This window comes from Paramormyrops kingsleyae, chromosome 17, assembly GCF_048594095.1.
Source record: "Paramormyrops kingsleyae isolate MSU_618 chromosome 17, PKINGS_0.4, whole genome shotgun sequence".
NCBI classification, from domain to species: domain Eukaryota; kingdom Metazoa; phylum Chordata; class Actinopteri; order Osteoglossiformes; family Mormyridae; genus Paramormyrops; species Paramormyrops kingsleyae.
The window spans coordinates 17,525,397-17,541,618 of NC_132813.1; the positions used below are offsets into that span (position 1 = coordinate 17,525,397).

The 16,222-nt window shown below is 54.1% G+C and overlaps 1 protein-coding gene across 3 annotated transcripts in view; it reads right to left on the reverse strand.

Annotated features, from left to right (window-relative positions):
- The window catches only part of LOC111861053 (SPRY domain-containing SOCS box protein 4), a 28,462-nt gene that overhangs the window by 4,278 nt on the left and 7,962 nt on the right, over positions 1 to 16,222 (reverse strand). The window contains exons 1-2 of one of the 3 annotated variants that reach the window (XM_023845335.2): positions 11,579 to 12,020; positions 8,099 to 8,907 (exon numbers count right to left, since the gene is read on the reverse strand). In XM_023845335.2, coding sequence (XP_023701103.1) covers positions 8,099 to 8,804 — 706 coding nt within the window. In that variant the 5' untranslated portion in view covers positions 8,805 to 8,907; positions 11,579 to 12,020. Of the gene's footprint in view, positions 1 to 8,098; positions 8,908 to 11,573; positions 12,021 to 16,222 lie in introns of those variants that run through there. The other 2 variants (XM_023845355.2, XM_023845345.2) reach the window with 2 other exon arrangements.

The following is a 16,222-nucleotide window of genomic DNA, read 5'->3' on the forward strand; positions in this document are numbered from 1 at the left end:
GGGGGGAGGCGTCTCTGGGTGAGATGGGCATACACCAATGAGACGGGATTGGTCAGGAGGAGGAAACAAAGGCATGATGTTCAGCGCCATTCCACTGCTGGAAAGAGTGGAAATACCTCCCACTGACACACTATCCGATGCCGACCCCAGGCGGGGGGGTAGGTCGCATCCCAACAGGAGCTGATGGAGCTGTTTTGAAGGCAGTTACCAGGCTGCTCCACCAAGTTCTGATGGGTGAATGCGATGGACTCCCAATTTTCCTGACAAATGCTTAATCAGCATTAACCAACAGCGATCAGCGTCACCCCGACAGCGATCAGCGTCACCCCGACAGCGATCAGCGTCACCCCGACAGCGATCAGCGTCAATTCACAACAATCAGTGTGACCTGCATGGACTTCAAGCGGACTGGGATACGCTGGTTCTTCCGTCGCAGAGGACAGATCCTAGAGCTGAAGAAACCGCTTGGTGAGGAACGAAAACACAGCTGGAACAGAGACCCGCACGTGTAGTTAAAACCCCAGAGCCTTTAATCGAAGTAAGACCTCTGTAAGAGTAAAGTGACACCGTTAGAGACCTGCAAGAGAGCCTGAAAATGCTGATCTGAGCAGGCAGGAGCAGAGAAGGCAGGACTGACCCAGTAACCTCAGGACCCTTAATGTCACCCGAAGATCAGGGGGATGAGGTCATATGCCAGTCACAGGTGGGAACAGCCATTAGCCAGCTAGCTCACCCACCCCCTCCTCTGGTGATATAGGGGGCGGGGGGCAGTTCACTGAGGAGGAGCGGTAAGAGGATGCGTTAATGCACCCCCAGCCAGGGTGGAGGCAGGGCAGGGCAGGGCAAGTCATTTCTTCTTAGACTGGGACTGATGGAAAACAAGCATCTGTAAGATCTGGTCAAACTCAGAAAGGGGGGGGCATGTGGGAGGAGAGACAAGCGTGTGTGTCAATCACGGACTCCCACGACCCCCAATCCCCGTCTGTACCGGAAAGGCAGCTTGTGACGGCATAAGTGTGACAGCGGCAGCTTAAACTCAGGGCTGCTAGCAAGTAACAGCCCTGGGTAACATGGGGAGAGGATGCAGCTCCATTCAGGCGGCAGGGAAGAAAATAAATAAAAAATGTTAGCGATACACCCCCCTCCTGGGGAAGCCGACATACAAGCCACAACCCCCCATGCTGGACTTCAACAAAATGACAAACTGCACTTTAAAAAAAAAAAAAAAAAAAAAAAAAAAAAAACCTGCATCTAATATTTCCAGTTTGAGGACTGAAGCAGTGAAGGAGCCACTGCCCCCCCCCCCCCAAAGCTGGCCAACCGTCAGCTGCAATGACAGCTCCAGGACAACAAAACTGCAAGGAGGAGAAAAAAAAAAAAAAAAAAGTATGTTTCAGTTATGGAAGGTGATCATATCTGCTTTTGGTGTAGCAGAATAGCCTCACACACACACACACACACACACACACACACAGTTATACTCAAATCTTTGTGGGAACGGCCTGTGCATTTCTATGGGCAAAACCCTAATCCCAACTTTAACCCCTATCCAGCCCTAACCTTAACCATAACTGACCAAACAAAATAATTTTTAGTTTTTTTTTCAAATCTTTATAAAATTGAAATTCAAATGTCCCCACAATGTAATGTATAACTGACACAGACAGTTAAGTTCACATCTTTCACCGTTTACACAGGCAATGCCAGAACTCCCAGCTACCCCGGGTCACGCAGGGGTCAAGCCATCTGGCACTGCCGCCCCCCCCCCCCCCGGCATGCAGCCACGCGATACCCTGGCGAGTAGGTGACCTCTGCCCTCTCATAGGGGTCAGAAGCAAGGCTGGGGGGTGCTACAAAATAAACAGTGGCGTGGGGAGGGGGATGTCACGGCTCTGCCATTTTCTGGGGGGGGGGGGGGGGCACTTGCCATGCTTATACAGAAGCCAACCGGGCCCCCCCTCAAAACGAGTAATTCATAAGTCTGGCAGAGAGCCGGGGCCTCGATCGCCCCTCGCACAGCAGAGAGAGAGCAGAGTGCAGACCCTACGAGGGAGACAGACTCTGAAAGCCACAGGAGTACAAGGCTGGACTGTACAGCAGCGAGGAACCTGAACCATGGAGGGCCGGCGTGGCTGCGGCTTTTCAGGATGACCTCAGTCAGCCAATAAAGCAGCGGTTCTCAATGCCCATTGTTATTGGCTGATCCCAAAAAACCCACACCCTCACTGGCCTCAGGCAGATGACGTCACACCCTGTCACTCACCAGTAAACCCTCAGATGATCACGGTCCCCCCATTGGGTTGCTCGCTGCCAAATCAGATGAGCTGGAGGCCCATGGGGAGATCCAGAAGGTTTCCAAAGTTTCAATCCTGTGTGCAATGACAGACCGAGAACATGAACCCAGGGGGCGCTAGGGCCCTGAGGGGGAGGGGGGTTGGTGGAACCCAAGTAATTCAGGATTGCACTGTGAAAAGTGAGGCTCTGGCTTTCCCAGCCTTCTCAAAAGATGGAATTATGGGTAATGACAACACAGAAGGGAATAACAGCGGTTACCCAGATTGGGGCCACACAACACGGGCCATCACAGTGAAGGGTTCGATTGTACCAGATGTGTCAGATACGACTGTGGTCTCGCGGGCCGGGCAAGGCCAGACGCAGAACGCCATCATCGGGAGGGACGGCTGGAAAATATGTCCTGACTACGTTTGTTTCTCCTAACAGCAGCTCAGTGCTTTCAGTCCCGATGCATTCTGGGAGTTTCTATATTCAGCTCTGCCCGCTTCACGCCAAAGAGCTTTTCCGCCACGTCCTGAATCTCAGGGGCAGCTCATCTAATCTCCTGCTGGGGGGGTTGCAAACCCATTACAGCCCAGACTGTAACTTAGTCTCTTGAGCTGCGACAATATACTTGCCCCCCCCCCGCTGCACTCTCACCCACACTAAGCGTGTATTACAGATCACCCCTCAGCACCAGAAGGGGGCAGAGTGGGTCTGTTTCCAAGGCTTTATCCTGGGAGCAGTGGAGTGGGACAGTGGATTCCCTGTCACCATAGATACAAGCCACTATAAAAATACATTCATCATACAAACTGGCGCACCCCCTAAAACACTACAACACAAGGAAAAATGGGATAATGGGGGAAGAGGAGACCCCTGGCTGTTGTCAGTGTTATTTAAAGCAGTTCCTTAATTCAGACTCTGGGGGCAGCATTTCATTTATTGGATATAGAGTAGTCATGCTAGGGGCGAACACATCGGTTAGATCCCCGTGTTAGCCACACTACCCGGGTAACATGCCTCTCAGACTGGATGCGCTGTTGGACTGATAGGTGGGGACAGAATGCCCCCCCCCAGCCCTATGGACACAATATCTCCCAGTACACAGCATCAGTATCATGTACAAACTAAATGAGGGAGGCTGGACCTTCTGGAGTCTGATCCTCAGGGGTCCAGGCCGATCCTTTCGGCTGCCCATCAGCCACTCTGAGTTTGGGCAGGTGCCGACTGGCCATCAGGAAATTCTGGAAGTTTCCCATTGGGCCAGTCTAACTAGAGCCAGTCTGTGGCTAAATATACCAATGGGACCCCCCCAGTCAATGGCAAAATATCCATTTGGGGCCCTTTGAGAGCAAATTCCCGGTCTGCTATTTATTGCCTGTCTGCCCCTGGGTTTGGGGCTGACCCTAGGACACTCATGGTACCTCTACACCTGGGCAGCGATGTACCCACCGCAGTACCCACCGCTGTACCCAGGCAGGAAAGAAGCCCCCGGTGGGAGAGCCTCAGGACCCAGAAAATGATGGAGTAATCTAGGATAAAACTCAATAGGTCTGCTTCCCATCTCCCTGGCCCTTAGGAAACATTTTTGATTAAACGGCATCGTCTCCCATTTCTCTGTGCTCCTTAAAGTAAAATATGCCAGGATCGAGGCGTCACGCTTCCCCTGAGCTCAGGGTGGCCTCACCTCCAGCGAGTAACGTGGTTAAATAAAACGCCCTTTTTCCATGAAGGTCTGCCAGCCGACCGCCACAGCCAGACTCTCAGATCAGCCATCTTTATCGGGGGCTGCTTTTCCCATGACCCCCCCACTGTGCCTGTGAACTGTAAATGACCTTGAGAACAACAAACAACTCCTTAAATCCTGCCGGGGGGGAGGGAGGGAACCCAGCTGCGTTCCGTGGCGGCCGGTTCCATTTCCGGAGATCACAGAACCGCTGTGTCCGTTGGCGGCGTTTCCTTTTGACCAGACTGCGACAGAGTTCAGCACGCCAGAAATGGCGTATTGGGGGGGGTCACCACTCCACAAGGGGAGTGGCAGGTGAGCATTAGAGCATTCTCAACGCTTTAGAGAAAGAGAATCCCTGTCTTCAGAGAGGGGAACACAGGACCATGCGGGGGTGTATCAGGCAGCAGCACAACGCTGATAAGGCTGGAGGGGCGACCAGCTGATTCAGATCACGCTCTGTGGCAGAAATGCTGACCCAGCGCTGGCACTGGCCGATTTTAGGCCCCGAGGACGGTCTCCCGCAGGGAAGCGATGTGTAACCATCCTCCAGGGCCGTTTAACCAAGCGCACGCCTGCCACCTCCCATTTCCCAGGCAACAAAACGGGATTTCTGCTGAGTTTGTCTTTTGGTTGAGACCCTCTGACATCCCAAGAGGCTGATGGATCACAAAAGTGCCGAAGGTGGTCAGTGTGGAGTTACTGGATACTGGTTTCTCCGCTCTGCCCTGGCAGGGTGAAATGCATGCTGGGAAGTGACAGGAGAGGGGAAGTCATGGGGAGAGATGGCAGAGGGTGACATGCCTTCTAACTCGCAGACACCTACAGGACACTAAACACTGTCTTCCATGGACCAGCAGCCTGACCTGGGAGCCCCAACGTAAATCTGGGGGGGGGGCTGAGAAAACTAACATTAGCAGGCTGGGAGACACGTCGCACACGCTAAGATTAGCTGACAGACGGCACTCAGACACTAACCCCCCCCCCCCCCCCCCCAGTTACGGGGGTGGGACGCTCAGCCATCCGAGGCTGAGATTCATCCGGTTGTTTCATCAGGCTCATTGTAAGCAGCCCCCCTCCCCCAGTAGTTTCCACAGTGACTCTGTACAGTAATTGTGCCGCCAAATATTACAGAGGCTTAGCTGGGGGGGGGGGGCGTGAAATTGCCCAAGAAACAAAAGTTCCAAACGTCATGAACATCTCCCCATGAAGAATCGGAGATGCGGTCACACTCTGCCTAGGCTGCATATAATGCTGCCGCTTCTGGAAAGATCTGCAAAGAACTGTAATGGGACCCGAATGAACAGTGAACCCCATCGGCACAAACAGGCCCTGGGGCGGGGGGGGGGGGGATAGGATGGGGCAGAGTAAGATTCTTTTAAAAACAAGGCCTTTTCCATTCCATGAAGCAGCCATCCTTTCGGAATTCCATCCTCCCCACTGGACCTCCCACACCCCGCTAAAAAGGAGGTCAATAGATTATGTGAGCGGAACTTAAGTGAAGATGGTTTATATTCAGGCAGTTGGCGAATTTGTGCAGGAGATGTGTAGTAATGAAGACCACATGATACGCGGGAGGGGAGGGGTTAGTGCGGTGGGGGAGAAAACCTCCATAATGCCCAGCCTGTCAATACCACTCAGGCCAAATATTACCTCAGAAATCAAAGCCTCCTTCAGACAGCAACAAGGGGGTTCAGAGCTGCCAGCGTTCGATTATGGGACCAGGAGAAAGAAAATAGGTTTTGGTACCCCCAAAATGGATGGGGGGGGTGTCATTTAAACACAGAAGTGGGCTGTTTCAGGATGCCCACTGGCAGAAAAACAAAGAACAGAGGTCTGGGATTGTAAAGAGTCTGGCATCTGACCGTTCGGGAATTCTCAGAGCCCTGTTAAGGGAACATGATTATACAACTGAGGGGAACCTAGACCAAACACGGCGGCGGGTGGGAGACTGGACACCAGGTGAAGCAGCGGTACGCTCTAATACTGCCGGCGGTGGGGACAGGAGAGCGGCCAGGCCGTGGGAGGGAACATTCCAGAAGCCACGTGACGGCCTGTCAGCCTGAAAGCCAGGCCGCTTCACGGGCTTTCTAAAAAACGGAGTGGAATCGTGCCGGGGCAATAAAACGTTAATGTCCGTAAGCGCAGGAGGTCAAATTAATCAAAACGGAACACTTCAAAATCAAAGGGTCCAGCATCAAGCACAAAGCAGAGACCCAGCGGCAGCAGCAGGGCCCAGGCACTCTCACAAGCACATACAGCCCATAATAAGCACCAGCGGCAGGGACCAGCGTTCCAGACTCACGTAAACCCAGTGACCCGCACAGCTGTTTATACAGGGATACACATCTGGCACGACCTGCTCGGAGTGTTTCCCAGATGGGAGAGATCTCAGGCTTTGCCAGCAGGGGGCGCAGACAGAGTCCAGCATCACAAGGTGGAGCAAACACATGTATGTGTTTGTGCGTGCGCTTGGGGGGGGGGGTCATGCGATTCCTAGGGGGGCGTGTGCCATTCAGTGCGAGGGATTTATCCTGCGTTCCATTTGCCTTGGGATCCGATTTTCTGCTAAAAACTCGGGGAAAACCCGTTCAATTTGCCACAGGAGTAGCAATACCATGGACCCATGTGAAAAAGCAAGATTTTTTGCTTAGCCGGACAACTTGTTGGATTTAAGGTTTAAAGTTTAGTTTAAAGTTTAAATTGCCTTTATCTTCGTTCACTTACAATTAGCCCGAACTACCTTAAATCCTACAAATAATCCGACAAATCAAAAAATCCAATTCTAGCCCGGTTAATTGGTAGCCATTGTTAGAAATATCACTTGATAACACATTACGCGCATCGCTTTACATATAAAACTCCATAGCAACACATCCACAGATAAGTTGGACGGTATAGCGTGTGCGACCGATTTAATGAGCCACAAATGAGAAGTAGTGCTTAAACAGTATAAAACTACAACTTTCCCTTCTGTTGATAAAAGGTGCATCCATCTTGGATTCTGAACTCGGGATCCTCTGTCCTGTCCGAGATATTTCTCCGATCTCCGAGAAACGGGAGCGCGCATGTCGTCAATTCCGGCTTCAGAACTCGGAATCAGAGTTCCGAGGGCAAACTGAACGCACCATTATACCTCCTCTCTGCCTTCGTTTGGGGCTCCCTGGCTGAAACAGAAGTTCAGCCATATTACAAGCTTAATAGGACCTTCTCACAACCCACGTTCTCCTCCTGCATCTGACGACCGAGTTCCTGCACTCAGCTGCTCACAGACATACTCACTCTCCAGCTGCTTAACCCAGTTCTGAACTCATTATCCGGACCCAGACAGCGATGGGAGACCACACTGGAGTCAGAGATATTGGCAGGGTGGATAACAGGCTCTGCAGAAGCTGCCTGGGACCAAACCTGGATCATCTGGGAGCCGAGAATGGCAGGAGTTTTTCTAAAGCTACTGGAATGTTTACCATGCCAGTGCGTGTGTGTGTGGGAGGGGGATCCACTGTGACCCCACCCCCCTACCTGTGGCTCGAGAAATACGTGACTCAACAGCGGTAGGGTGAGAGGGAGACACCATTATCACAGCATGACATCATAGAAATGCCGGCACACTGTCTGCAGAGGGGCTTGGCCCCACCCCAGAGAAGCAAGGGGCAGGCTCACAGAGGATTGGGGAGGGGCAGTAGACCACTAACACCCAGGGGATTCTCGGCCCCATGTCCAGGAGGTTTCAGCACCAATGAGGCTGAGATCTGCATCCACATGTGTGTGGACACCCACAACCCTGGTGTTAGCTGGACAATCACGGCAGTTTCACTAGTGAAAACACAGAGCCTTAAAAGGAGAACACCCCCAACCCCCCCTGACTGAACGGACATGCGGGAATATCGATCCGCGCTCGGGGTAACGAATCAGCAGAGTCCTTCAGAGGAGGAAATTCAGTAGGATTCAGCGATTTTGAGAAGTAAAAACACTGCACTCATTTCCGCTCTTTTCTCTTACTTGATGGAAACCCAACCCCCACCCACCCACCGACTCCATACTAACTGCACAGTACACAGTTTGTGCGGCACTATGTTGGGGGGTTGCACTTACGGTCCAGGCCATTGATGTAGCGCATGGTGATCTCGCAGTGCCCCCACACTGCGCTGACGACGGGGTACAGCTTCTTGCCCTTGAGCCCCCTGAAGGCCACACCCAGGTACTGGCCGTCCACCATGAAGCTAAGCGTGCCCTCGTCCATGTCCAGCACCACCAGCAGCGACTCGGGCAGCACAAAGGTCTCCTCCGGCTGCAGGAAGGCGGGGTAGCTGGCTGCGGCCGCCGGCCCACGGTTCTTGCTGTCGTGGTAGAGCTTGTTCCGACCCAAGTCCCACCCCCAGGATTCTGCGTCACTCCCCACCAGAGCAGTGTAGCCCACCGAGTGCAGCGGGGCTGCCACAGTGGCCACGCCCACCACGGCATGCGTGCCGCGCTGCCGGGCAGGCCACTGGACGTGCCAGGCGTGCAGGCCGCGCACATGGCCCACGCGGCCCCGGATGCAGTCCGTGCTCTGGGCCACCGGGTGGCGGTGGAAGGTGAGCCGGTCGTCCTCCTTGACGAAGATGTTGAGGGAGCGGTCGTCCGGGTTCCAGGCGTGCTGCAGCTGCACCGCGGCCGGTGCCGGCGGCATGTCCAGCAGCAGGTCCAGCCGCGCCGGACGGCAGAAGTCAGGCCCGCTCAGCTCCCTCCTGGCGGGCCGCAAGGCGGGCTCGCCCCGCGCGTCCACGGCCTTGATGCTGCCGGAGATCTTCTGGCCCATGGTGCCGCGGCTGGCACGGCAAGGCCCACGAGCTCTGAGGCGGTCGCCGTTACCTCATCGGGGGGGAGGGGGGGCTCGTGGCTCCGTCACAGGAAGCAGGCTCCTTCGGGGGAGGGAGAGAAGAGACACCGTGAGCAGTGATACAAAGCTCACAACGCAGCAGGGGCGGCACGGACAGACTGCGACAGACGCCCCCCCCCCCCCCCCCAACCCCACCCACAGACTAAACAGGGAAGGAATCACGGACAGGGCCACAAAACACTCAGCACCCCACCCTCACTGACTGAGGAGAGAGAACTCAGAAAAGGGGCAGGAAACCAACAAAACAAAGTTAGAGATTTAGAGTCATGCCCCCCCCCCCCAAAACAGCAGGCAGCATCCAACCGCTGCCACAGATGGGGAGGAAACGCCAGGGTCACCGTCGCGGGCATCAGATAAGCAGTCAGACCTAGTTACTGTTCCCTGTTTTTTTATTTATATATATTTATATATATATATATAAAAAAAATGTGCACGCTCACGCACATCACCAACCCTGTTGTTATGGATCCTGGCAGGCTGCTTTGTGTTTTCCAGGAATTAAACCCCCCCCCCCCCCGTGACGAGGCCATGAGGTCAGATGCAGTCTGAGGCTAAGTAACAGGAAGGAAGGAGAGCGACAGAGACGGGGCGAGAGACAAAGACTCCTGTACGTGTGAGTGCCGGTACACCTATGCTACTTATCACCGTTTTCACGCCTTAGTTTGGAACGCAGTCTCAAGTTCGTGCTGTCCCACAGGCCGAAAATCAGAAAATGTGAAGGCAGTGTCATGATGGGGGGGTTAGAGACAGGCCGTCAGACCCCAGAGCAGAGGCAGTGTCGCGATGGGAAGCGGATCTCAGGCACACGCTGTCCAGGAGACGGGGGTCACGCTGACGTCTGCAGGTATCAGATAACCCCCGACACCCCCCACCTCCATCAAAGCTGATACACTTCAAAGCCCAAAGAAATACAGCCCCTCCCCCCTCCGCCCGGGTACATTCCAACCCCCTTGGTCATGCAGTACGTGCGTACCCATGTGAGCCAACTGTATCACTGCTGATCAAAGTGCCCCCCCCTCCCCCGGGGACACGATGCGTGCGGGAGCAGCCCCCCACACCCAGTGGCAAAGATGGCCATTACCCTTATTTGAACGGGTGCCGTCTGAGTTCGAACTTGGTGGGGTGGTCAGGACCGACCCAGTCTGGGGCAGTATGTTCTACAGAGGTTCATGAGACAGAGGAGTTTGGAGAGACCCCAGCTGTATGCAGGGGGGGGGGGGCAGGTCACAGCACGTCGCTCTGAGGTTTTCCATGAGTCAACCCCCTGTCAAGCGACCCACATGAGGTCTGCAGCCTGGACAAGGACGGACGGCCGTGAGCATGTGAGAGACACACGGCCTTTCAGCAGAGCCGTCCACCACGAAGAAGCCGTCGTTAGAAAGATTCTGGAATATTCCTGAGGTCAGCTAGGCCGTGCTGCATCTCATTCCATGCCGGTTTAAATCCGTCCATAAACCCTTCAAAGTGGAGCCCAGTGAAATCATGACATCAAAGGAGTGTTTCCCCACAATACCACTTACTTCTGCTCCAGAGGATACGAAAGCGGCAGGGTGACCAACGGTGCCCCCGCCTCCATTGTGGACAGGGGCAGCTGGCCAAAACTCAAAGGGGGGGCTCTTCACACAGTGCCCCCCCCCCCCAAACACTGAGGGGAATCCTTGTCTTGCCTGGAATTGCGCTATTTTTTAGCCAAGTTTCAGCGTCGCAGGATAAAGCCGCTGGCCCAGACTCGCTGCAGCAAAACACCGTCAGTCTGATCACCTTCCCTTTAATAACCTCTGCCTGTAACAGAGACACGTGGCTCTCAGGCACAAAGGCCAGGAAATTCCTCCGGCGTGACGCGGTTACACCTCCAAGGAGGTAAACAGAGGAGCGGGAGAGGCGTCTGTCTGCTTCAGGGCTGTCCTGCCCCCCCTCACAGACCATAAGACAGACCGGAACGGACGTCAAGCAGAAGATCAGGATCCAAGAAGAACATTTGAGGCCCTGTTCCCACACACACACACACACACACACACACACACACACACACACACCTCTCTGAAGGTCACACTCCATTAATCCTGTATCAGGTCAAGTTACTGAAAAGACTCGAACATTAAGACTACACCATCACTGGGATACTGTGTTAAACACTGTGCTGCCCAATAAAATGATGACAGTTTGTCTAACTCTGAAAATCATTCAGCAGAGCTATGGAGGATCGGCCCTGGTGGGATACTCCGTTATGTCGAGTTTGCTTATTATACTAACAAGTACCTCCGAGCCTGGAACCGGACCACAGATGGCAGAGACAGAACGACCTGTCTGAAAGGCTGAGCCAAAACACAGCTGCAGCGTTAACCGGCCAACAAAAGCAGAGCCATTAAACTTTATCAGCGACTTTGATCACAGACGACAGCTGTGCCAGACCTCACTAACCTTACACCACAGTGTGCACAGGCACCGTCCCGAGGTAACACCACAAACAGCCCCCCCACCCCGAGCGGCCTTACTGACGTTAAAAGTCACGAGGCGACCGGGACGGAAAGTACAGAGGTTCAGGTTTCGTCATACGGATGCCAGAAGACGGCGGAAGCCCAGACGCGCCAGCGTCCTGTGGAAGAACGGGCCGACCGCGGAACACAAGGGAGCGCGGACGGCACCCTGGGATGGATCACTTACAATAAGAACGAGTGAGTGACGCACCTTACCATCAAAGTAGGGTCAGGCTCCCTCCATCGCCGCGGGAGGCACAGCCTCCGGACACCGCAGAGCCAGTCAGAGACTGTCAGTCAGCGGGGCACGCTGGACCCCAGAGCGGGCCAAGGACTGCGCTCTACACCTATCTGCGAGCTGGAGGAGGAGAGTACCAGGCACAGGCAGACGAATGCCGCCTCCCCCTTCCCCGCCTGGCTGGCCCCCACCTCACAGCAGTAAGAAGCTTCTGAGCAGGACCGCCTCGTGGATCCGGGAAGTACCAGCTGGCGCCGTCCTGGCCGGAATGTCGGGGACGATCACGCGCAGGGGGCTCTCCCCTCGCGGTTAAGCGGGCAGGAGGACGAATGTGCCGGCGACGCACCCGGCAGAGCCGCTCCGGAGCAGCTGCTTCCCACGCTGAAAGCCGATCTGCCTGATCTCATCAGCGAGGGCTCACAGCACAGCGGCCTGGGAAAGTGGGAGGGCCGGGCCAGGCCACGCCCCCTTCCTAGCCCCATCTCTCAGGCTCCACCCCCCCATTCAAGTTTCTCAGCTACACAGAAGAGCTCACATTCAGTCTTTACCGAGAGGACGGACAAACTGGCTTCTCTCTTAGGAAATAAGACAACAAAACTAAAGTGGTTGAGGCCCTTCACAGACAGAGGGGACTTCACCTTCAACTACACCATAAACCAGGAGCATTCAACTCACGGTCCTCAAGGGCTAAGCCCTGCTGGTTTTCCAGCCTTCTTTCACCTGTGAGCCAGGTGTGAAACCTCTGACCAATCAGAATCAGTAATTATTAAACTAACTACCTGGGAGAACTGAAAACAAGGCCTGGATTTGGAATCGAGGGCCTGAATCGAATAACCCTGCCATAAACCATGACTTAACACCAGTCTAGGTCTCTGCTAGCCCTGTTTTATATAACAAAGGAACCAGAGGGAAATTTAATCAACACTGATTATTTTGAGGCCGAGATTACAGCATTCCGGGGGGGGGGGGGGGGTGCTTGACAATCCTGTAGAGGAAATTAAAGGAACATCCCCCCCTCCCCCCCTTCCAAAGGACGAAACACCATCTGGGACACTTTTACAGCTGCTTAGCTCACAGCCACAAAAGCCAGACAGCCAGTCAGAGGCAGGAAAGTGTCCTGTGAGTGAGGTCACCAACAGCGGAATGGCGGGGAAACACCCCCAGCCCCCTTTCAAGACAAGTGAAGGAAACAGCCCAGTTAGGGGGGAAACCAAGATGAGACTCTGGCAGTTTAGGACATCCAGCTGCCGAGGACAGAGGATGGGACCCCCCCCCACTGCAGAGACGTAATATTGGTAGTCAGACCTAATTACCCAGTGAGCGAGCCCTGTAAGAATGCTGCCCCCCCCATCACAGTCACCCCCGTCTCCGCACTCATAACCTACTTACCAATCACGTAATCATTTCACAATTACAGTTTCATACATTACTGCACACTGTCCATCAGAGTGGCTCAGTGAAGTGTAAATACTAAACCCTGGATTGTCAAACGGCAGGGACGGCACCCATCAGGCTATGAGAGCGGACTGGGCGCGTGCGAACCACGTGTCAGAGGCGCCCGGTCCGAATGGGAACAGGACGAGACACGGAGGTGAGGGAGCTGCCGGTGTGTCAGACAGCATCTATACGGGAGCCAGGCGCCATGGCAACACGCCACCTCCCAACACACGACCCCCGTCTCTGCCTTAAAGAGCCGGAAAAAGCGGGATTCGAAAATATCTGATGGGCGGGTTTAAACCCACCCCCCCCAAGTTACATCCTTACATCAGCAAAAGAGACAAACTGACTCCCACGGGGATCAGTGCCTTAATGTGGGAAATCCCCCCCCCCCCCGCTCTCCTTTAAGCCTGTGACAAACAGCCGTATGACCCTCACGCTCAACAGAACCTGCCCCCCTCCCCCTCCTCCGGATGCCCCCCCAGACCAGCCAGCTCCCATCCGAGGGCCTCATTGTGCCTATTTCCCTCCAGACTCGAGACCGAACCTCAAAAAAAAAAAAAGCCTGCAGACTGAGGGTCACAGCTGATGGGGAACTGAGTGTTTGGGTCACATTCCTCCACTCACTCACTTCACGGCAGAATCCGACACGCTGTTGGGAGTTAGTAATGCTAACCGCTAATGGTAATGCTGTTAGAAGTTAGTGTTAAAGGTTAGAGATGAGAGATATGGATTAACAGTTAGGGGATAGCAGTTAGTGACAGGGGTTAGCATTAAGCTTTGCACAGGTGATCCTCCCATTTGGACCCCAGCTCCATTTCTCTACTCTGTAAATACATCCTGTAACCAGACCCAGCGAATGACCCTCGTGGCAGGGATTAAATCAGGATGGACCTGCCGCTCAGCAGATCGATAGAGAAAGGGGTAGGGGGAGCTATGGGGCCACGCCTCCCCCCAGCATCGGTCTGTACGCCTTTCCCCGGGGGAGAGAATTCCAGTCAACACCATGAATATTACAGTCCATTATGCAATCCAGCAGCAGCTTCCGCCCCACATGGCTTGGGAGCTCATCGCCCCCAGGATCCTGGATGCCCCACCCCAGCCCAGCCCACCATTGTGCAGCTTACATGTCTACACCAACACAGCCACAGCGACTCACTCCTCTCCGTCTGCAGTGGAGTGGCACTTGGGAACACCCCGAAGATGCTGGGCTGGTCGCTGGGAGCGCATTGGCTCAAAGCTGTCCCCCCCCCCACCCCACCACGGGTCTGGAACCCAATGCCTGCGCCTGCAGCCCCACAAGCCCTCGCGGGGCGTCCAGCTGAAATATTCAACACCACCACCGATCCCGTTACGCATGTGGGAGCAGACAGACTCGGGTTCCGCCGCCGGGCCCGGGAACAGAACCTAGAAAGAGAGCTGAACTAATTGCACTAAGTGCTTCAATAAATCAGCGGGGGGGGGGGGGGGGTTGAGGGCACAGTCAGGTATTCAGGAGGAGAATGAAGGTCAGATGCAGACTGTCGCTGCATTTTCCTGGGTTGCTGGCATCATTCGCATAAATAGCAACTATTTTCACACTTAATGTTTTAATAGGTTTTATTTTAAGCCCTCAGGAAGTGAGAAACATCTCCCAACATGTCTGGGGCCCACGCCGAGACCCTCACGTCTGCATTCCTGAAATTGGATGCCATTAAAAGCGAGTTTCAGAAAGCTTTAGGATTCAGTAACCCAGCGTTTCCTCTGATAAAAACACGGGACAGTATTTACAGATGGAAGGGATCTTTACCGTAAATGATGCACAAATCACATGGCCTACACCTCTGGTGCAGAGGAGGAAAGGGGAAAAGCCAACATACTCAGCCTCCCGCCACAGCGAGCGCCAATCTTATACATGGGGAAATTGCACGTCTGTCATTTATGTGAGAATTGGCACTTTGCAAATCGTAACTGCCAACTGAAAAGGGCAAAGGCCCCCATCACTGGGGAATTTCACAGGATAGAGCCCCCTCCTCAGCTGAGTGCTAAATATGCATGCCCCCCCCCCCCCCCCATAACAGTGAATTCTCAAGACTGCAAATAAATCACTCCGCAACTTGCAGCATTTTTGTACTGGTGAGCAGGACGTGACGACAGGCGTGTGACTAAAGTATCTATGAATACCCAGAAGTCAGGGCGCGTTGCCACACCCACCACAGGAAGAAACATCTCCGGATCTCGGTTAGTGACCCCCCCCAGGCCAACATGTGGACCAGTCCCATCCTCCGAAAATGGCCACCTATCTGCCACTGGCTGGGGTTACGTGGCCGTCCCCTCGGCCTGGTCCAGCTGCTCAGGTCCTCAGCAACGAGGATCCCTCAGGGAAACGCGCCACATGGCCGTAATGCCGTAACCGACGCTCCCTCACAATGCAGGTAATGTGCCTCAGTGGGGGACGCCCAGAACAGCCCCAAAGCGAGATCCTGAAATAAAGATTCAATAGGCCGCACAGCAGGCAGCCCCAGGTAAAAATCGGCAGGAAAATCCCAGTTCCAAGGCAGCATGGGGGGGGGGGGGGGTGTAAATCACTCAGGTCTGTTTCCATGCATCCTATTGGTCATGCCCCAAGATAGAAAAAAGCCCCTTTCACAGTGGAAGCCCCCTAGAACCAGCCAAAACGTCGCACGGATATTTGGGGCTCGATAGACATCAGAGTAAAGAGAAGAGTAACTCAAGCTAAATCAGCAGGAGCAGGCAGCGTTCTGGGGCCAAGACGAGATCTCAATGGCTTCAAGTTACTCCGTACGGATAATCCACTTCACATGGATACTCACTGTCTGCGTTAGGAAGATGGTCTATACCCAAGTACCCAACCACCTGAGCACCAAACATGCCTCGTGACTGTTAAAGCATGCACACACACACACACACACACACACACACACACACACACACACACACACACACACACACACACACACACACACACACACACAAATCTACACCAGCTGGCCTGAGACATTCAGTCATCATGTCAACAGACAACATCCAATAGGAAACAGGAGATATTTTAAGGAGAGTCAATGCTGTGAGCTGCAGGCGGTCAATTTCCAGCTATGACAGAGAGCTCAATTGATGGGGGGACGGACAGGTTGTTCTTTCCTACTACATCCTCCTCCCGTTTCAGGCCCACCCTGTCTCACTCA